Below are 15,295 nucleotides of genomic sequence, written 5' to 3' on the forward strand. Positions count from 1 at the left end.
TGAGGATGGCTGTTGGGGCGCTCAAAGCTGTGGTTGGGTGCTGGTGGAGGCAGGGTGATGGGGATGTGCTCCGGCTCCTCTTTCCGCTCCTCTTTGACTTTAACCGGCGGGAGAAGCAGCGGAGGCTTGGAGACGGGCGTCGGGGTCCGGTCAGACTTCTTGGCCTGAGACAAAGACGTGACGGAGGCAGAAGCCGCGGAGGAAGAAGGGAGGTTCCCGTCTCTTTGGGAGTGCGAGGGTTCGTTGTTGTGGTGGCCATGTGCCGTCAGGGCCATCGACCGCGGGTAAAGCTCCATCGGAGACGGCGCCGAGCGGTTGGTGGGCGGCGGGGTGGTGAGCACAGAGGACGAGGAAGACCGCGGTCTGTCCCTGTCTGCTACTAAAGATGAGGGAGGCCCACGCGACACCGTTTGCTGCGGCCTCTTGTCTCCATCTCTGTCTCTGTCTCGCTCTCTGTCTCCGCTTGAGCTGCGCGTCAGGTCCTCGATCGGCCCGGCGCTGCCTCCCAGGGTGCTGCTGTGGCCGTTAATGTGGGAGACCGGGGTGCTACTGCGGGGCTTGAAGGGAGGGGCGACTGGAGACATTCTCACAGGTTGTCGGCCATACAGCATATTGTCTCTGCAAAACGTAAAGGTACACAACAGTTACAGAATTGAAATCCTCCATATATGTATATACACATACGTATAGATATATACACATACGTATAGATATATACACATATGTATATACACATACGTATAGATATATACACACACACACACACACACACACACACACACACACACACACACACACACACACACACACACACACACACACACACACACGTTCTTTTCTGTTAAATCTATTTTGTGACCATAAAGCAGGGTATGCTTTAGGGCGGGGCTTACTGTGATTGACAGGTCGCTTCCGCTACCAGAGCGGTATACAGCGTCTCTAAGTCCCTCCTCTGCATTCCAGATATGGTAACTTCCGTTCACCAGTTGCAAAAAGTAAAAATGTTGACGGCCATAATTAAAGATGGCTCGCGACCGAGCGAGCCTGTCTTCACCTGTTTGTGGACCTAAATGGACCCCCTTTGGACAAATGTGATGCAGTGCCTTTCGTGAGAGCCTGGATTAAAGCAGGACATGGTCTCTCCTCTTCTTGGATACCAGAAAGGCAACTAGAAGAAGCCGAGCCGAGGTCTGCGTGTCGCACACTGCTTATCACCGCACGTCAAGAACAAAGACCAAGCTCTCCCTTTAAATGTAAAGCCAGTGATGTAATCATGTCATACCTGTCCTTTTCGTCCTTGATGTGGGGGATGTCTCTCCTCTCTGTGTCCTTCGCTCGGTCCCTCTCGTCCCGCTTGTCCGGCCCTTTAGCCCAGCTGGGCCCGGGAGTGAACCCAGACGGCCCGCCCTGCAGACGGTTCCACGGGTCGTGATGGTTGGGGGTGGACAGGCCTCCGACCACGTTAGCTGGTGAATCTTTAGGGCCAAACACAGATCCTGCTGAAGAAGAGAGAGACGTGTTGTTGGTTAGAGAAAGAAAGAAAAACAGTGTAGAAGTAAAACTTTAAAATGTAATATTTTACAACAGGCTTTGTTGTTAGCATCTATTATTATCCTGGTGAGCAGGATTATTGTTTTAAGAAGTCCAACTGAAAACTTGTTGGTACTGAAAACGTCCGTTTAAACTTCTGGTTAAAAAGGAAATGTTTTTCAAAACAAGTTCTAAATGATCAAGAGAAATATATTTTGGTCTGCAATCAATAATGTAGACCAGTGGTCCCCAACCACCGGGCCACGGACCGGTACCGGGCCGCACAGAAAGAATAAATATTATTTCAGTTTTATTGATTATCAGAGTCTGAAAGAAGTTTTATTTTGAAAAATGACTGGATTCTCTTGCAATTTCATCCGCTTGTCTCGGTCACGTGATAAGTTACCTCAAAAGTTAAGCCCGCAGACTAGCGAAAATTAGTAAATAACTTTTGGAGAGCTTCGCAAAGGGAGAAAAGCCACTAAAGAGACAGGAAAATAGCCTACAACTTCCAAGAAAATGAACACTTCATTTAACAGACAATATCAGGAGTCTGATTAAATATCAGGAGTAATTCTGACGCGCCAAGCCCGCTCTGCAGAATATGTGGCGACAGGAAGATCAGATGCTGGAGATTGTAAATGACGGTGGCCTTAAAGGTATGTTTGAGAAAACAACTCTGTTAAAAATTAACATCAATTGATGTTGATTAAAATCAAGGCTGAATATCGTGAGATCGCACTAAAGCACTGAAAACCCTGCTTCCATTTCACACATCCTCTTTGTGGAGCGGGATGTTCTGGAGTGACAGCAATCAAAACAAAATTACGGAATTGACTGGACATCAGGAAGAGACTTCGGGTGTCATTGTCTCCCATTACCCCCAGATGGGACCGTCTCGTTGCAGAGAAACAAGCTCAGGGCTCCCACTGATTCAGCATTATTGTGAGTTGTATTTATTTATGCATTTTAGATTTGTTTTCATGCCGATCGTATCATTTTATTTCGTCGTGTTTTTCCGCCACACATTGAAGGCTGGTCCGTGAAAATAGTGTCTTACATGAAACCGGTCCGTGGTGCAAAAAAGGTTGGGGACCTCTGATGTAGACAACAAGGCTTTTAAAGAATGGCACTGACTCAAATGCCAGAGTTTAAAAAAAACAATAAAACGATTATACAAATATTTCTGCAGTCTGAAACCTCTTAAAACCCTTTAATTGACAATGTTTTGCATTGGGTTGTTTCGTTAATGATCTCTCTACGCTTAGTCGAACACAACAAAACATTATCTTTTCCAATTTGCTAGAAATGTTTAATCAACGCTTTCATGTTGAACTTTTAGCCCAGAGCAGCTGAACAACTAAACTTGATCAGATTCTTAGTCTTGTTATTAAGTAACAGTTAAGTGTATATGGCATATAGTTCGGTGAGATTCTTGTTTGGCTGTTTGAAGACAATATACACCAGATACATTTAAAACACATTTTTAGAGAAAAACAAACACAAATGCATCCAGAAAAACCGTAATGATTTCATTGTCGGGACACAAACCTCAAGTATATCGCGTATATCGTCCAACATGGCTTAAAGATGTCATGTAGAATTATTTTTTGAAATGTTAAATTATTAATTTTGTTACAAAATGGCAACTGTTGACATTATTCCTCAATAAACGACAGAGGCTTCCATGATGAAGGGCTGAAACTCAAATGGGATCCAAGCAATTAGCAATTTCAATCTACTTATCATTCATTCTCACTTATTTGTTGTATTTTTGAGCATCTGCTAGCTCTACTTTTTTGAGGCTCTTCTCCTTTATCATCTTCATCTTATCTGATAATTTCACAAACAACATGGTCATCTGGAAGTAGTGAAAATGGGGGTTAATGTGTTCAATAACAACAGCGTCTTTATCAGGAGTCACTTCCTGTCACGCAGGCGCAGAACTTACATGTTAGTTGCCCGTTGGCTGTAATCTTTAGGGTGTGTTCAAGTGCAACGTTTTGGCCCAGACAAAAGCAACGTCTCCACTAGTTTCTTTGATGTCCTGACCCTCATAATTCGTTGTGTGTCATATGAGTGACGGTTTTGTAATATGTTAAATTTGGTGCATATGGCTACGCTCAGGGGTATCTTTAGCTCTACCAGCAACTGTTGTCTCCAACACATGTGACTTCTATGATTTATTTATTCTTATGACTTTAACCCCCCGCCCCCATGTCATTACAGGTTGCTGGGTGGGACAATTGTGGTTTGTAATGCCCTGTGACCACTGCAAATTTTAATTTAGTAAAAGAAGAAAAATATGTTTGGACCAAGATTTCATAAAAAATTGAAATACCCAGGACTAGACCAAAGCTGCACTTGTAGTAGAAAAGACAGGAAGACTCACAACATGTATTTGATAATAGATGTATAATTTCTTTGGAAGGAGGGAGGCAGGCAGGCAGCAACCCCCCCCCCCCCCCCCCCAGTTCTCTATACTGCAGTTAGCTTTACAACCCAAACAAAACAGCTACAATGTGGATCAATCCATTCCCTTTACCAGTACTTCAAAATAACCTCAATCCACTGTAATCGTCCTTATTTTACCTCTTTACACATTTTAATTTTAGATGTGTACTTCACGCTAAATTATGATCTTAATTTGCAAATTACAATGTTAATTGTAAGAGTTTTACAACAAAAATTAAATATCGCACTGCGGTGGCGAGAGGACTAATTGTTTTCCGCCCACACACAAAGTTTTCATGAATTCAAAATATCACAGTGACGAGTTGTAATTACAAACCTTAAATACTCTTTAATACGAGATGACCTCAAGCACGTCGGTTTACTGGTTTCTGTAATTGTTCCTCCTGTGAGGTGATCCTTCCTCATGCGACTGTACTTTAAGGTTCAGCCGAGGTAAATATGAGGCTTCAGCAGCCAAACAGAGAACAGTCTCTTCTCAGGTTAGTCAGTTTCTAATACCCAATTCCCCCTTTGTGTCTCCCCAGCCAGCATTTCCTCTGTGAGGAGACGAGATACTTCCTGGTGGGATCACCTAATGGCTAGTATGGAGAGGAGGAATCATTACCACAAATAACGTTGTCTTAAGCTCCAAAACACACCTCCCCCCAGGGGCGCCAACGCTGGGGTGGCTAAACGTTTTACCATAATGCAATATCATCCGGCAAGGCGCTGCAGTGGCCAATCAATTACGTGCAAAGTGGACACCTTATTTCTAACGATTACCTCGGGATCGTCACAATGAAAGAAAAGTAACTCCTGCTGACGGAGTTGAAAATCCTGTCTCATTAAACCATTGTGTTGTGTTTCAGTCACAAGCCTTCAAACTCACGGACCTTTGACTCAAACTACACAGAACCACTTCCTCTCTCAACGTACATATAATACAATAACGACACATTTTCTATCGATTAATCTATCGACTATTTACCAATATATCTCAACGATTAATTTTCCTCAAATGAAATCCAGTGAACCATTTCTTTTAAGTTTGTTTTGTTTTGACAAAGTGTGGCTATTTCATTGTATGATGACGCATAAAACTAAACGAAATTCGTTACTCTTGAGTATCAAAATATGCTTCCCATAATCTCAGTACACGTTCCCTTGTTTGCAATAAAAATCAAAAGCATTTTTCGACGAGGCAGCAGAAATCGTCCCGTTGCTCAGAAGACCCCGGCAAAGTCTGCAGACTTATCTGAGGTACATAATATGAGGATTGTATTAAGAAACTTATCCTTTCAGCCTCGTGTTTCTAGAGCAGAGAAGCCGTATTACTGACCCAGTGTTGGACTGCCAAGTCCTCCAAAGGCACCAGAACCAAGAGCTCCAAGAGGGGTGAAGGGAGGGGATCGTCCATATGGATCTAAAAACACGAACACAGGCAAAACAGAAAAACCGTGAATACAACCGTTCATTTCTACACGGGCTTTAAGCTGTGCTGAAACTTCTGAAATGTCTCCAGTCAGATGGCAGAACATGGACGCAGCTGGTTTAGGAAACTCAGTTTCCATTCATCTGTGAAAAGGTCAAAGTGAAATGTGGAGCGGGTGAATGGAAGTGGTGTACAAGTGGCATACAGATGTGGCATACAGATGTGCCTTTTGAAGCTGCTCTTACCCAAGTGTGCAGTTGGTGGGAGGAAAGAGGAGTGGGGCGTCGATGGAGAGATGAAAGGAGCGGAGGACGGATTGACTGGCCCTGAGCGAAAGAAAAAGTGTAAAGAGAAGAAGAATAATATATATTGTCACCGTTCATCGAGCTGCTCACACACACAGTGACTCAACACAGCGACGCTGTGGAGCCTCTGGGATGCGAGGACAGAGCGGAACAAAAAGCAAACAATGACAGGTGGAGAGATGAAGGAAATTTTCAGAAACATGTCAAACATCACGTGTGCAGACGTGAAATATTAAAGGAAAGAGATATTACAAAACCTCCAAGTTGTCAAAACAACTGAAAAATCCACAGCTGCTGCGAAAAGGACCAAAATGTTTAGACAAGCACCTGCAGCTGAGAACAGACTGGGAGGTCTGGTCAGATCATGAGTGGGAGGCATGGCTCCTCCCATGGGCCCCAGTCCTCCGGCTCCAGGAAGACGGGCCAGCAGGTCACTACGGAAGTCCAACTTTTGAGGATCAGCACGCATCAGCTGAAAGAGACGAGCGTTTAAAGGGTTAACCACAAGATCCATTTCTCACTGGGGTGATACTACTTATTCTTTAAATACAATTCAATTGAATTTTTCAAAACACATACCTTCACTTTCTTCTGATGGCTCAGAATCATCCAGGCCACATACACATGCATAGCACACCACTTTCCTGGTTTCTGCGCAGCACAAAGATCACAAGAGGTTTACAGTGTTATACCTCTGAACCATGCATGTACAGCTTTAAAGCCTTTCGCACACAGAGGCAGATGTTCTTCCCGTTTAGCCGCTACGATAAGGTTCAACCACTAGAGTTCAGTATAAGTTTGGGAATATTTAAAACAAAAACCGTCATGAAAAAATGCATAGCGAGGATACAACAAAATCACAGGGGAAAGAACAACCACGCACATTTTAAAACAGGGTCTTTTCTGGCTTCTGAAATATCTTACTGGGTTCAGAAAACAGACTAGTAGCAGTCAGGATTACAAGTGAGATTAGTGCAAAGAGCGAGGCTGAAGCTATTGAAGAGCCAAGGGAGTCAAAAACATGTTTTTGCTTACATTACTGATTTTCAACGATGTGCCAAATGGATCAGTTAGCTACAAGAAAACACAAGTGTTAAAAACACTTTTAATCCACATATCTCACTCTCTGTGACTGACTAGGCCCATGTCGTAGCACATCCTAGCCTAAACGTTGGTTGTCCATGTCTGTACAGATCTATGCAATCAAAAGAAGAGACACCTGAAGAGCTTCAGGTTTTAGGTAAGCATGTAGCCCTTACCCGTGGGTCTTTGGGCTGCAGGTGGTGAGGCACAACACCAAGACGGGCGGAAATATCAGGACCAGCTCCCTGAGAGACAAGAGGCTGTCACACACACACAGTACAACACCTCCTGATAATTTACTTGTACGGTATGAGTCCAAATAAAACATGTATAAAATGGTACAGCGTATGCACAGCTTAACTGACGCTTATAGGACCAGAACAGATTCTAGAATCACTATTAAGGACAAGAGTTTACAAAGGTAGAGTCATTGTGAAGCCTCGTGGGACGCCTGCTGTGAGAGGGTCAGTGCTTAATTACCCTCCAGTGAGAATAGCTAACGGTTATCAAACACGCTGCATATCATCACTGAATGGTCACCTTATGGCGAGACAATAATTACAGCAGGTAATGTGACATTTCCCCAGACAATAGGGCGCCTTGTGGCTGCTCAGGATCATCAACATGTACAACATGTTTCTCACCTTTGGCTGAAATGCTCCTTGCAAGGAGCTGAAAGGCCCAGAGGGAGGAATCACAGGCTGGATACTCGGCACTGAGGGCGGCGGGTACTGTGGGAAGAACTACCCAGACACACACACAGCTTAGTGACTACGGAACAGCTGAGCAACTTAATTAAATCCATGTTGATAGTGCACTTTAAATCTACTTAGGTTGAAATGTTTAAGGCCCTAAAACAGCTGAAATGTATTCTCAGCCTCGTTTGTTAATTAATGTCCTAATCTGTAAATTATCACAAACATAATCAGTGAGATTATACAAAGTACTCACAGGGTGTCGGTACAGCCCGTCCATTTTGCCTGGATACTTATCAAACTGAAAGACAAAAACAGTGAGAGGGTTAAACTCTCGTAAACCGAGCACGGTCCACATTCCAACCACAGTGGAATTTCAAGTACGACACAGATGTTCAGCATAACAAGGGAGAGCATCTCACCAGAGGCGGTGCGGTGGCTGTGGGGTGCAGGAAGGGCGTGAAGTGTTGGTGCGTGTGCGTGTGTTGGTGCTGGTGGTTGTGCTGATGGAACTGGAAGGCCATAGGCGGGATGCTCGGCTGGTTCTGAGACGTCCGGCCCGACGAACCCGGTCCGGAGGAGTTGGATCCTGACTGACCACCGGGAGTGGAGCGGCCCGCGGCTGCTGTGTTGTTTTCAGCCCCCGGGACACTGCGTCGGCCGTCGCGCTCTTGTGAATTCAAGAAGTGGGAGTTTAAGTTCTGACGCAGTAATTCTTGGTCTACAGCGGCGGAAATAAAGGAGAATAAATAAATAAAGTTAGTTGTATTAAATAAAACTTAAAAATCATTTTGCTACATTATTTTACCAGTTTTAGTGAATTTGACAGACACAAGAGTAACACATTTGTCACATTATAAAGTCTCCAAACAAAATACAGAGCAAGGAATGTTATACATGCAGTGCTGACGTCATCAGACCTCTGTTTATCAATTCACAACTTCCTCAACAACCCAGACAACCGCCAGAAGAAGTCTGGGTTTGGTTTATTTTAAGTCACATATTAGTCATTGTGTTCCCATGAACAGCTGAACAGTAAAAGCAGAGAAAAGCAGCATTCCTGTCGACTGTACCTGCTGCAGTTGAGTGGCCGGGACCTTGCAGCAGAGGGGGAGGGGGAGGAAGGCCGGGTGAGGATGCGAACAAGGCCCCAGCGCTGGCTCGGGATGGGGGTCGGAGGGGCCCCGAGGATCCCGAGCCCCTGAGGTAGGGCAGCGACACACTGGTGGAGGGAGTCGGGGGACGCATGGAGGATGAGGAAGACGGAACAGATGAGGGAGGTTTGACCGGGGTGTTGCTCCTGAGAAACAAGAAAGTACAAATCACAAATCAACGAATTGAGCCAGGAGAGATCGATAGTAATAATAAAAACTAAATGTGCACACCTGTTGATGTTGTAGATGGAGTGAGATCGTCCTGGCAAAGTGAGGAAGGGTTTGGGTTTGGAGAGTGGTGGGCTTCCGTTGTGGCGGCCGCCGTTGCCGGTGAACGGGCTGGAGCGCGGGACCGTGCCCGAGGTCGTGACCGGGGAAGGCAGGCAGGAGAAGGAGGCAGAAGAGGTAGAAGAAGAAACAGGCTCCGGGAAATGCTGCTCCAGGTTTTTCTCCTGACTTCGCTCCAGACCGGACACTCTCGGGGTCACCATCAACCGCGAGACGCCGCCACAACGGGCCGGGAGAGGCGGGCAGATCTTTCCGATGGATGTGGCCATGTTTGAGGGGGCGGGCTCTACGACTAAAGAAGAGAACATCGGTCAGCTTTATGCCTCTCTTGCACATCACAGCAAAGAGTAACACGAGTATGGGTGGGACAATACTGCACAGACAGACATCACAAACCCAAAATGTGAAATATTAATTTGTGAATTTCTCGTACCTTTCCTCGTACTGACTGTGAAGACTGGGTCCATGTCGTTGTCGGAAGCCTAGATAGGGACACAAAACATCATTTAATTTATACTCAAAAAACACATCACTCATCTATTTCTTATACAGATTGCATCAAGCGTGACAGTCGGTTACACGACCTTACAAATTAATACTTAAAAATAATAAATTAACTTAGCAATTGTCAGAGGAAATTGAGTTTCTTGTGTTCCTATTCAAAAAAAAAACACTGTTTTGTTTTACCAAATAACAGCAACAATGGCACATGTCAATTACCTAATAAGAAACTAAAGCCTGGAATAGATCAGATAAGAGGTAAACAGTACACACCTTGTCTCCTGTGTCACTCTCAGTGTCACACTGAAAGAAGACAAACAGATTTGCATCTATTAGAATATTATATGTAAAGTTTTACAGGAGTTTGCAGAAATGCTGCAGAGTTGCAGGAAATGTATACATCAGAACATCAACTTCATTATAATATTGGAAAATAAACTTACAATGTAGCCAGTCTCCAAAGGGTGTCCCTAGGGAAAAAGAAACATATGTAGAACTTCAAATAAGTTTTAAATAAGAAAAACAGACATCATTGATTAAAATGTTAAAAAGTAAAATAAGTTAATATGATACTATCTTTCCTGGTTGGAAGGGATTTCCCTGTTTCGTTATAGGAGGTGTAAACCAGTTTTACTGGCTCGTTCATTCCATTGCTGGATATTCAAGTCAGAATTGTAAAAACATTTAGCTCAACATCGAACAAGACGAAGGTGGATCCAGAGAAAACATTCAAGCCCTGTAGAGTCACAAGTCCTCGGTTCACCTCTATCTTTCTCCTTTTATTTTTACTCTTGTTCAAACAGCTGCTGGAGTAGCCGTGCGGGGCTCCTTCCTCCGGCAGCGGCCCTCCACCGTTCTCCTCCGGCCCTCTCTTCCCCTTGCTCCTCCTGCCCAGCATATCAGTGCGCTGACTGGGCTTCAGAGAGCAGTCCATCTGATAAGGAGAGAACAAAATAAAAATATATCAGTGTTTACATGTGTAGCAATAAGCATGAATGTGTATGTCTGAGGGCACAGACCATCGGCTGCATGCAGATGAATGTCCTGATGGCACCATTTATGCATAGACTCTACTCTGAGTGACGGCAAAAATAGAAACACCAGAATGATCTGATGAAACACAACAGCCTGCATGACGCTTCAGCTGTTTGTGTGTCGATTCAATTATACGGTGCGCTTTAAGACTTTGTCCTTGTGTTGTATTAACGTAATTTTAAAAATATGACAAAATACAAACTTCCAGCCTAAAAACAACAACTGTAATGTTTAATCAATACTTCTGGCAAAACACAAAAGGACAGAGGTATTTAGAGTACACTGTGGTGTATTTAGGTTCCCATCTTTCGGATCATTTATCACCTCCACCTTTCTACCTCAGGGGGTCAGAAGATTAATCTGAGGAGAGAAAGGAAATGCATCTCTGCTACACAAAATATGTTTAATTTCTTCTTGCAGTTTTTCTGGTGAAATACAGGAAAATATTCCCCATTTAAACACCCAAAATCATTCAAATTACGTCATTAAAAAAAAAAAAAAAAAGTAAAACCAGTCTGTGATGAGAGGTCTCAGTAGGCGATGCTTCGCTTTAAAAGGGTCAAAAGCTAAAAAGATTGGAAATCAGTGGCTCATGTGAAAAGAAGGTTTGAGCACCGAGTGTTTCTTCATCGAATGTTGAGGAGAAACATGGAGTCACCCATTAATGAAAGGGGATTGTTCGTATGAAGTGAAATGTATCGGTGACTTAGATACAAACAAAGAAATATTTGACACATAAAACAAGTGAAATCAGATGAAACAACGTCTGTAAACTGCCAGAAGATGCTGCAGCATATATTCCACGACTACTCTGTGGAGTTTAAAACTAGGAAAGCGTAAAACTGCCACTTATTGTCACGATTTCATTTGGTTGGATCCTTAAAGGTTTGTAAGTTTGTGTTTAAAAACACAGCAGCTAAAATAGATAGCCCCATCAGGAATGAAGAATAAATCAAACTGAAGTGCAGGTGCCTCAACATGAAGGTCGCAGCTCGTCTGGTTTTTAAATGAATTATCTTCTACAGAATAACTGCGGGCGGTCACTGCTGTTAATAAACTCAGACTGGAAGTTAGAAATGCAGGAAAGGAAATTGCAACATTCCATTGTTTTGCTGGTATGTTTACTTTTTGTTATTAGCAGTTTTAGATAGTAACCAGCCGACAATCGTGGCATTCACCGGCTGATTTGACTATAAAATCAAGTTACCCATTAGAATACTGGAACCGTCTGTGCTGTGCGTGTAAATATGCAGAACGTAATAATTTGGTTTCCTGTCCTGACGCAGAGGTTTAACGCCATCTGACCCACCCATAAAACAGATTATGGGATTATGTTCTCATCAGATTGCCAATTGTGCCACATGCATGCTTTGTATGATGTATTAAAGCTCCAAAATTCAGAGTGACAACCAACAAAATGCTGATTTTAGAATCCACATGAGATACTCGTTTTGTCTTGATTGACAGCTGAGCCCTGGTCCAGGTACTTAAAACAACCAAATCTCTGCTTTTGTGTTGAGTAATATACAAGTACACTCGTTTAAATAATGTCTTTGAGATTAGTTATTTCTTTCTTAGTCTGAAAAGCCAATTGCCAGCCCATCAACACCTCTGAATTAGGACATGAATAATTGAGGCGTCTCCAGAACCCATCAGAGGGAGGCCTCAGGGTTGGCCTGAGTGGATCGCTCTCTCCAAGCAAGAAATAGTGTCAAGAGTTGAGTAGTTCAATCTGAAGCCCTTTCACAGAGAGGTTCAGCTGGAGGGAGGAAGGCAATGATTAAAAGTAGTCAATCAATTATAGAAATCAATTAAGAGGAGAGTGCCCAATGATTGGCACACTTCATTAAAGAGAGATTAGGAAAAAACAAATAGGTGCCGTTTTGTGAGTGACAGCTGGGTGTAAACATGTGGAAATGTAGATATTTACCTCCAGTGCTTCCAAGCTGACAAAGCTCGCAATAGCGAAGCCATCGATGATGTCTTCCTCGCAGGACACAGACATCTCTCTCTTCCTCCGGCGTGGAGGCCTGTGTCTCCCGAAACCGGGCCGGCATTCTCTCCCACCGGGACCCAGCACGTTGTTCGTCCCACGATCCTCCCGATCGGAGCCCGAGGACAGGGATGTGGCCCCCCGCTGCTGCTCGGACAGGTCCACTCTCCTCCTCCTCCGACGGTCCCTGTCGCGCTGTGAACGGGACCGTCGGCTCTGCCGGAATCCAGTGCTTCGGCTCGGGCCCTCCATGTCTCAAACAAACCTTCTCCTTTTTGTAAGCTCCAGTGAGAAACCAAAAAGGCAAATAAAAACACCACCACCACACAGAGGCCCTGTTAAAATGGCGTTAATGGAAACCAGTGGCTATTATTTACAGTCCTCTGACAACAGTCTATCGGCACCAGTAGAGCCTCTCTTTCGGCGGAATTTTAGTGTCATTTCCAATGAATCTGAACGCAAACTTTAGCTCCACGTGGAGGATTTTAAAAAACATCCACGAGACACACACTTAACTTAAATGTCAAGACATAGCGGACTGTGTCAAGAAGAAGGCTAACAGTAGCTATAGCTAGCAAGAAATTTAAGTTATACGCATGTAAACAAAAACAAAAAAGACAAGCCTTTGTTGTGCTACGGACGAAGCAGGTTAAATCGGCTCTAGATACATTTCTTCATTGCTCAATACAACTCTTGCGCGTTGAATTTACAAAATTTCCTGCACACGCTGACACATTTATTAGCAAAAATGATACGGTTAGCTGGTTTAGCTAGTTAGCAAGGCCAATAACCCCGATATCAGACGTTAAACACACCCGTGGCCGTGACATTATTTACGTATTCATGTGAAATGTTATTATTGACAACGACTGTGATTTACTCCTCAGTCAAACAGGAAGTAAAAATGAGCAGTCTTGTTGAGTAAGTAATGCTAACGTTAGGTCAGTGTTGATTCCAGCCAATTAGCTTTTAGCTCATTTGGTTAGCATGTTAACTAACTCGATACGTTACAATATATTCAGCCAGCGGACCTTTAAGAATACAACTATATTCTTAAAACGCGTCTGGAAAGAAGCCTGACAAGCCTGACCGTTTACTGTGAAGCTAACTAATATTCCGCAGCCAAGAGAATATAAAAATGTTTTCTCCTGCCGAAAATGTTGATGGCCGATAGTAATGGTTGAATTCACATCAAAAGAAAGACGTAACGTTAGCTGCTTTGGCTAGCGAGCGTTGGCCGATTCCAGCTGTTAGCCACCAGCAACCTTTCAATTGTTTTGTTTTTTAAAGGAAGCAGGAAGAAAACGTTTTTCTTTACACGCAACTCTTCTTTCGTTCCACCTCCATCATAAAGAAGAAGAAAAAAAAATCAAGGCCCAAATATCAAAGCCTCGGTGTCGATTTCCATAAACGAGGGTGTCGGGCTGGGCAGCTCCTTCATGCAGCAGCCTTCGCTGTGTAATCCAATGTTTAGGATTAAGTTGGGGGGGACCTCTCGCCGACGTTTCCGGTCAAAAGATTTCTTAATTGGCACTAAATCCAGAGCGCACACACACACACGGATGGAGAGCTGCTGCCCCGTCACAAGTTTCCACTGAATTGGAAATTTATCGTGAAAATCATCCGAGAGACACAACCCTAGTCAGTCCGAGCAGTGCATTGTGTGCGCCACTCTTCTTCACCCGGTCATCAGACGGGTTCCTCGGCAGCTCTGCTTCTGCATACTGCCGCCATGTGGAGGTCTGTGGAGCTATAAGTATTTTTTATTATTATTAAGGTCTTTTTTATTGTCTTTATTGTGCACATTGTATCATAGGTTCAAAAAGGAGAAAAAAATATGAATATCATCTGGAGGACATTTGTATATGATGTAATGCTAAAAAAATAAATGCTGCATGTCATACAACATAAAGATAAGATCAGATAAAATAAAATAATCCTTGATTAGTCCCGCAGCAGGATTACAGCAGCAAAGTGGATAGTGACCCATAAGCATAGTCAAACATCCATAAAATAAAAATAAAAAACACAAATTAATGACAGATAAACTGCTAATATTTTCATGCTGTCAGCTTCAACAAAGGTTTAAAAAATGTCTACCAAGTATGACATTTCATAGTAGATCCTCTGGAGAAGATCAGAGATACTGTCAGTGCAGAAAACATGACTTCCCTCATCCAGGGACGACTTGTTGGTCTTTCAATCTTAACAATATCAGTCTCTGTCCTCACCAGTAGAGAGAATAGAAGGAAAACAAAAGGATTTCCCTGAAAGAAATCCTGGAGAAGGTCTCAAACATGGTTTGCCAAAATATGTAAATAATCCAAACCAACACTTTTAGGATGAAATGGAGACAGAGTCATAGTTTGTGTGTGGAGACAAAGAAACACAGAACAAGACAGAAACAAATAGAAAACATGACAAAATATACAAGTCAGTATGATCCGATGTTCTTTTATTAAAAATAAACGTCCTACTCATTAGCATTTAAAGAAGCAGTCTGGTGTTCAGTATTCCACATTTTTCTTACCGTCAACAAATCGCAGTAGAAGAAGAACCTGGGCCCCATTTATCATTTTGTGCATCATCTATTCCTTTCCTCACCTCCTTTCCTTACATCGTAGTCCCACCCACGGGAGATGTGAGCAGACGAGGAAGAGACGCGAGGAGTCGAGGAAACAGGCATTCAACAAAATGAGACGTCCAGCGATGGCGATTAAATACGACGTGTGGCACGGCTGCATCATCTGTCCATTGTTCAACTTCCGTGAAGGACACATCTATGCATCCTCGCTCATAGCTCCTCTAGCAAGCCTCCTCTCTCC

The 15,295-nt window shown here is 43.5% G+C and overlaps 1 protein-coding gene across 2 annotated transcripts in view; it reads right to left on the reverse strand.

Moving 5' to 3' along the window:
* Positions 1 to 14,103, reverse strand: part of fbrs (fibrosin) — a 16,358-nt gene extending 2,255 nt beyond the window's left edge. Inside the window, exons 1-17 of one of the 2 annotated variants that reach the window (XM_079292863.1) lie at positions 12,408 to 14,103; positions 10,206 to 10,376; positions 9,886 to 9,912; positions 9,716 to 9,745; positions 9,375 to 9,423; positions 8,885 to 9,233; positions 8,573 to 8,799; positions 7,922 to 8,220; positions 7,756 to 7,800; positions 7,449 to 7,547; positions 6,981 to 7,049; positions 6,301 to 6,372; positions 6,049 to 6,193; positions 5,662 to 5,742; positions 5,324 to 5,407; positions 1,283 to 1,496; positions 1 to 618 (exon numbers count right to left, since the gene is read on the reverse strand). The exon at positions 1 to 618 is cut by the window's left edge and continues 2,255 nt beyond it. In XM_079292863.1, the coding sequence (XP_079148989.1) occupies positions 1 to 618; positions 1,283 to 1,496; positions 5,324 to 5,407; positions 5,662 to 5,742; positions 6,049 to 6,193; positions 6,301 to 6,372; positions 6,981 to 7,049; positions 7,449 to 7,547; positions 7,756 to 7,800; positions 7,922 to 8,220; positions 8,573 to 8,799; positions 8,885 to 9,233; positions 9,375 to 9,423; positions 9,716 to 9,745; positions 9,886 to 9,912; positions 10,206 to 10,376; positions 12,408 to 12,722 (2,894 nt within the window). In that variant the 5' untranslated portion in view covers positions 12,723 to 14,103. Of the gene's footprint in view, positions 619 to 1,282; positions 1,500 to 5,323; positions 5,408 to 5,661; positions 5,743 to 6,048; positions 6,194 to 6,300; positions 6,373 to 6,980; positions 7,050 to 7,448; positions 7,548 to 7,755; positions 7,801 to 7,921; positions 8,221 to 8,572; positions 8,800 to 8,884; positions 9,234 to 9,374; positions 9,424 to 9,715; positions 9,746 to 9,885; positions 9,913 to 10,205; positions 10,377 to 12,407 lie in introns of both variants that reach the window. The other variant, XM_079292862.1, reaches the window with a different exon arrangement.
* Positions 14,104 to 15,295: the final 1,192 nt, after the last annotated feature.

The sequence above is a fragment of the Melanostigma gelatinosum genome, assembly GCF_949748355.1.
Source record: "Melanostigma gelatinosum genome assembly, chromosome: 21".
Lineage (NCBI taxonomy): Eukaryota > Metazoa > Chordata > Actinopteri > Perciformes > Zoarcidae > Melanostigma > Melanostigma gelatinosum.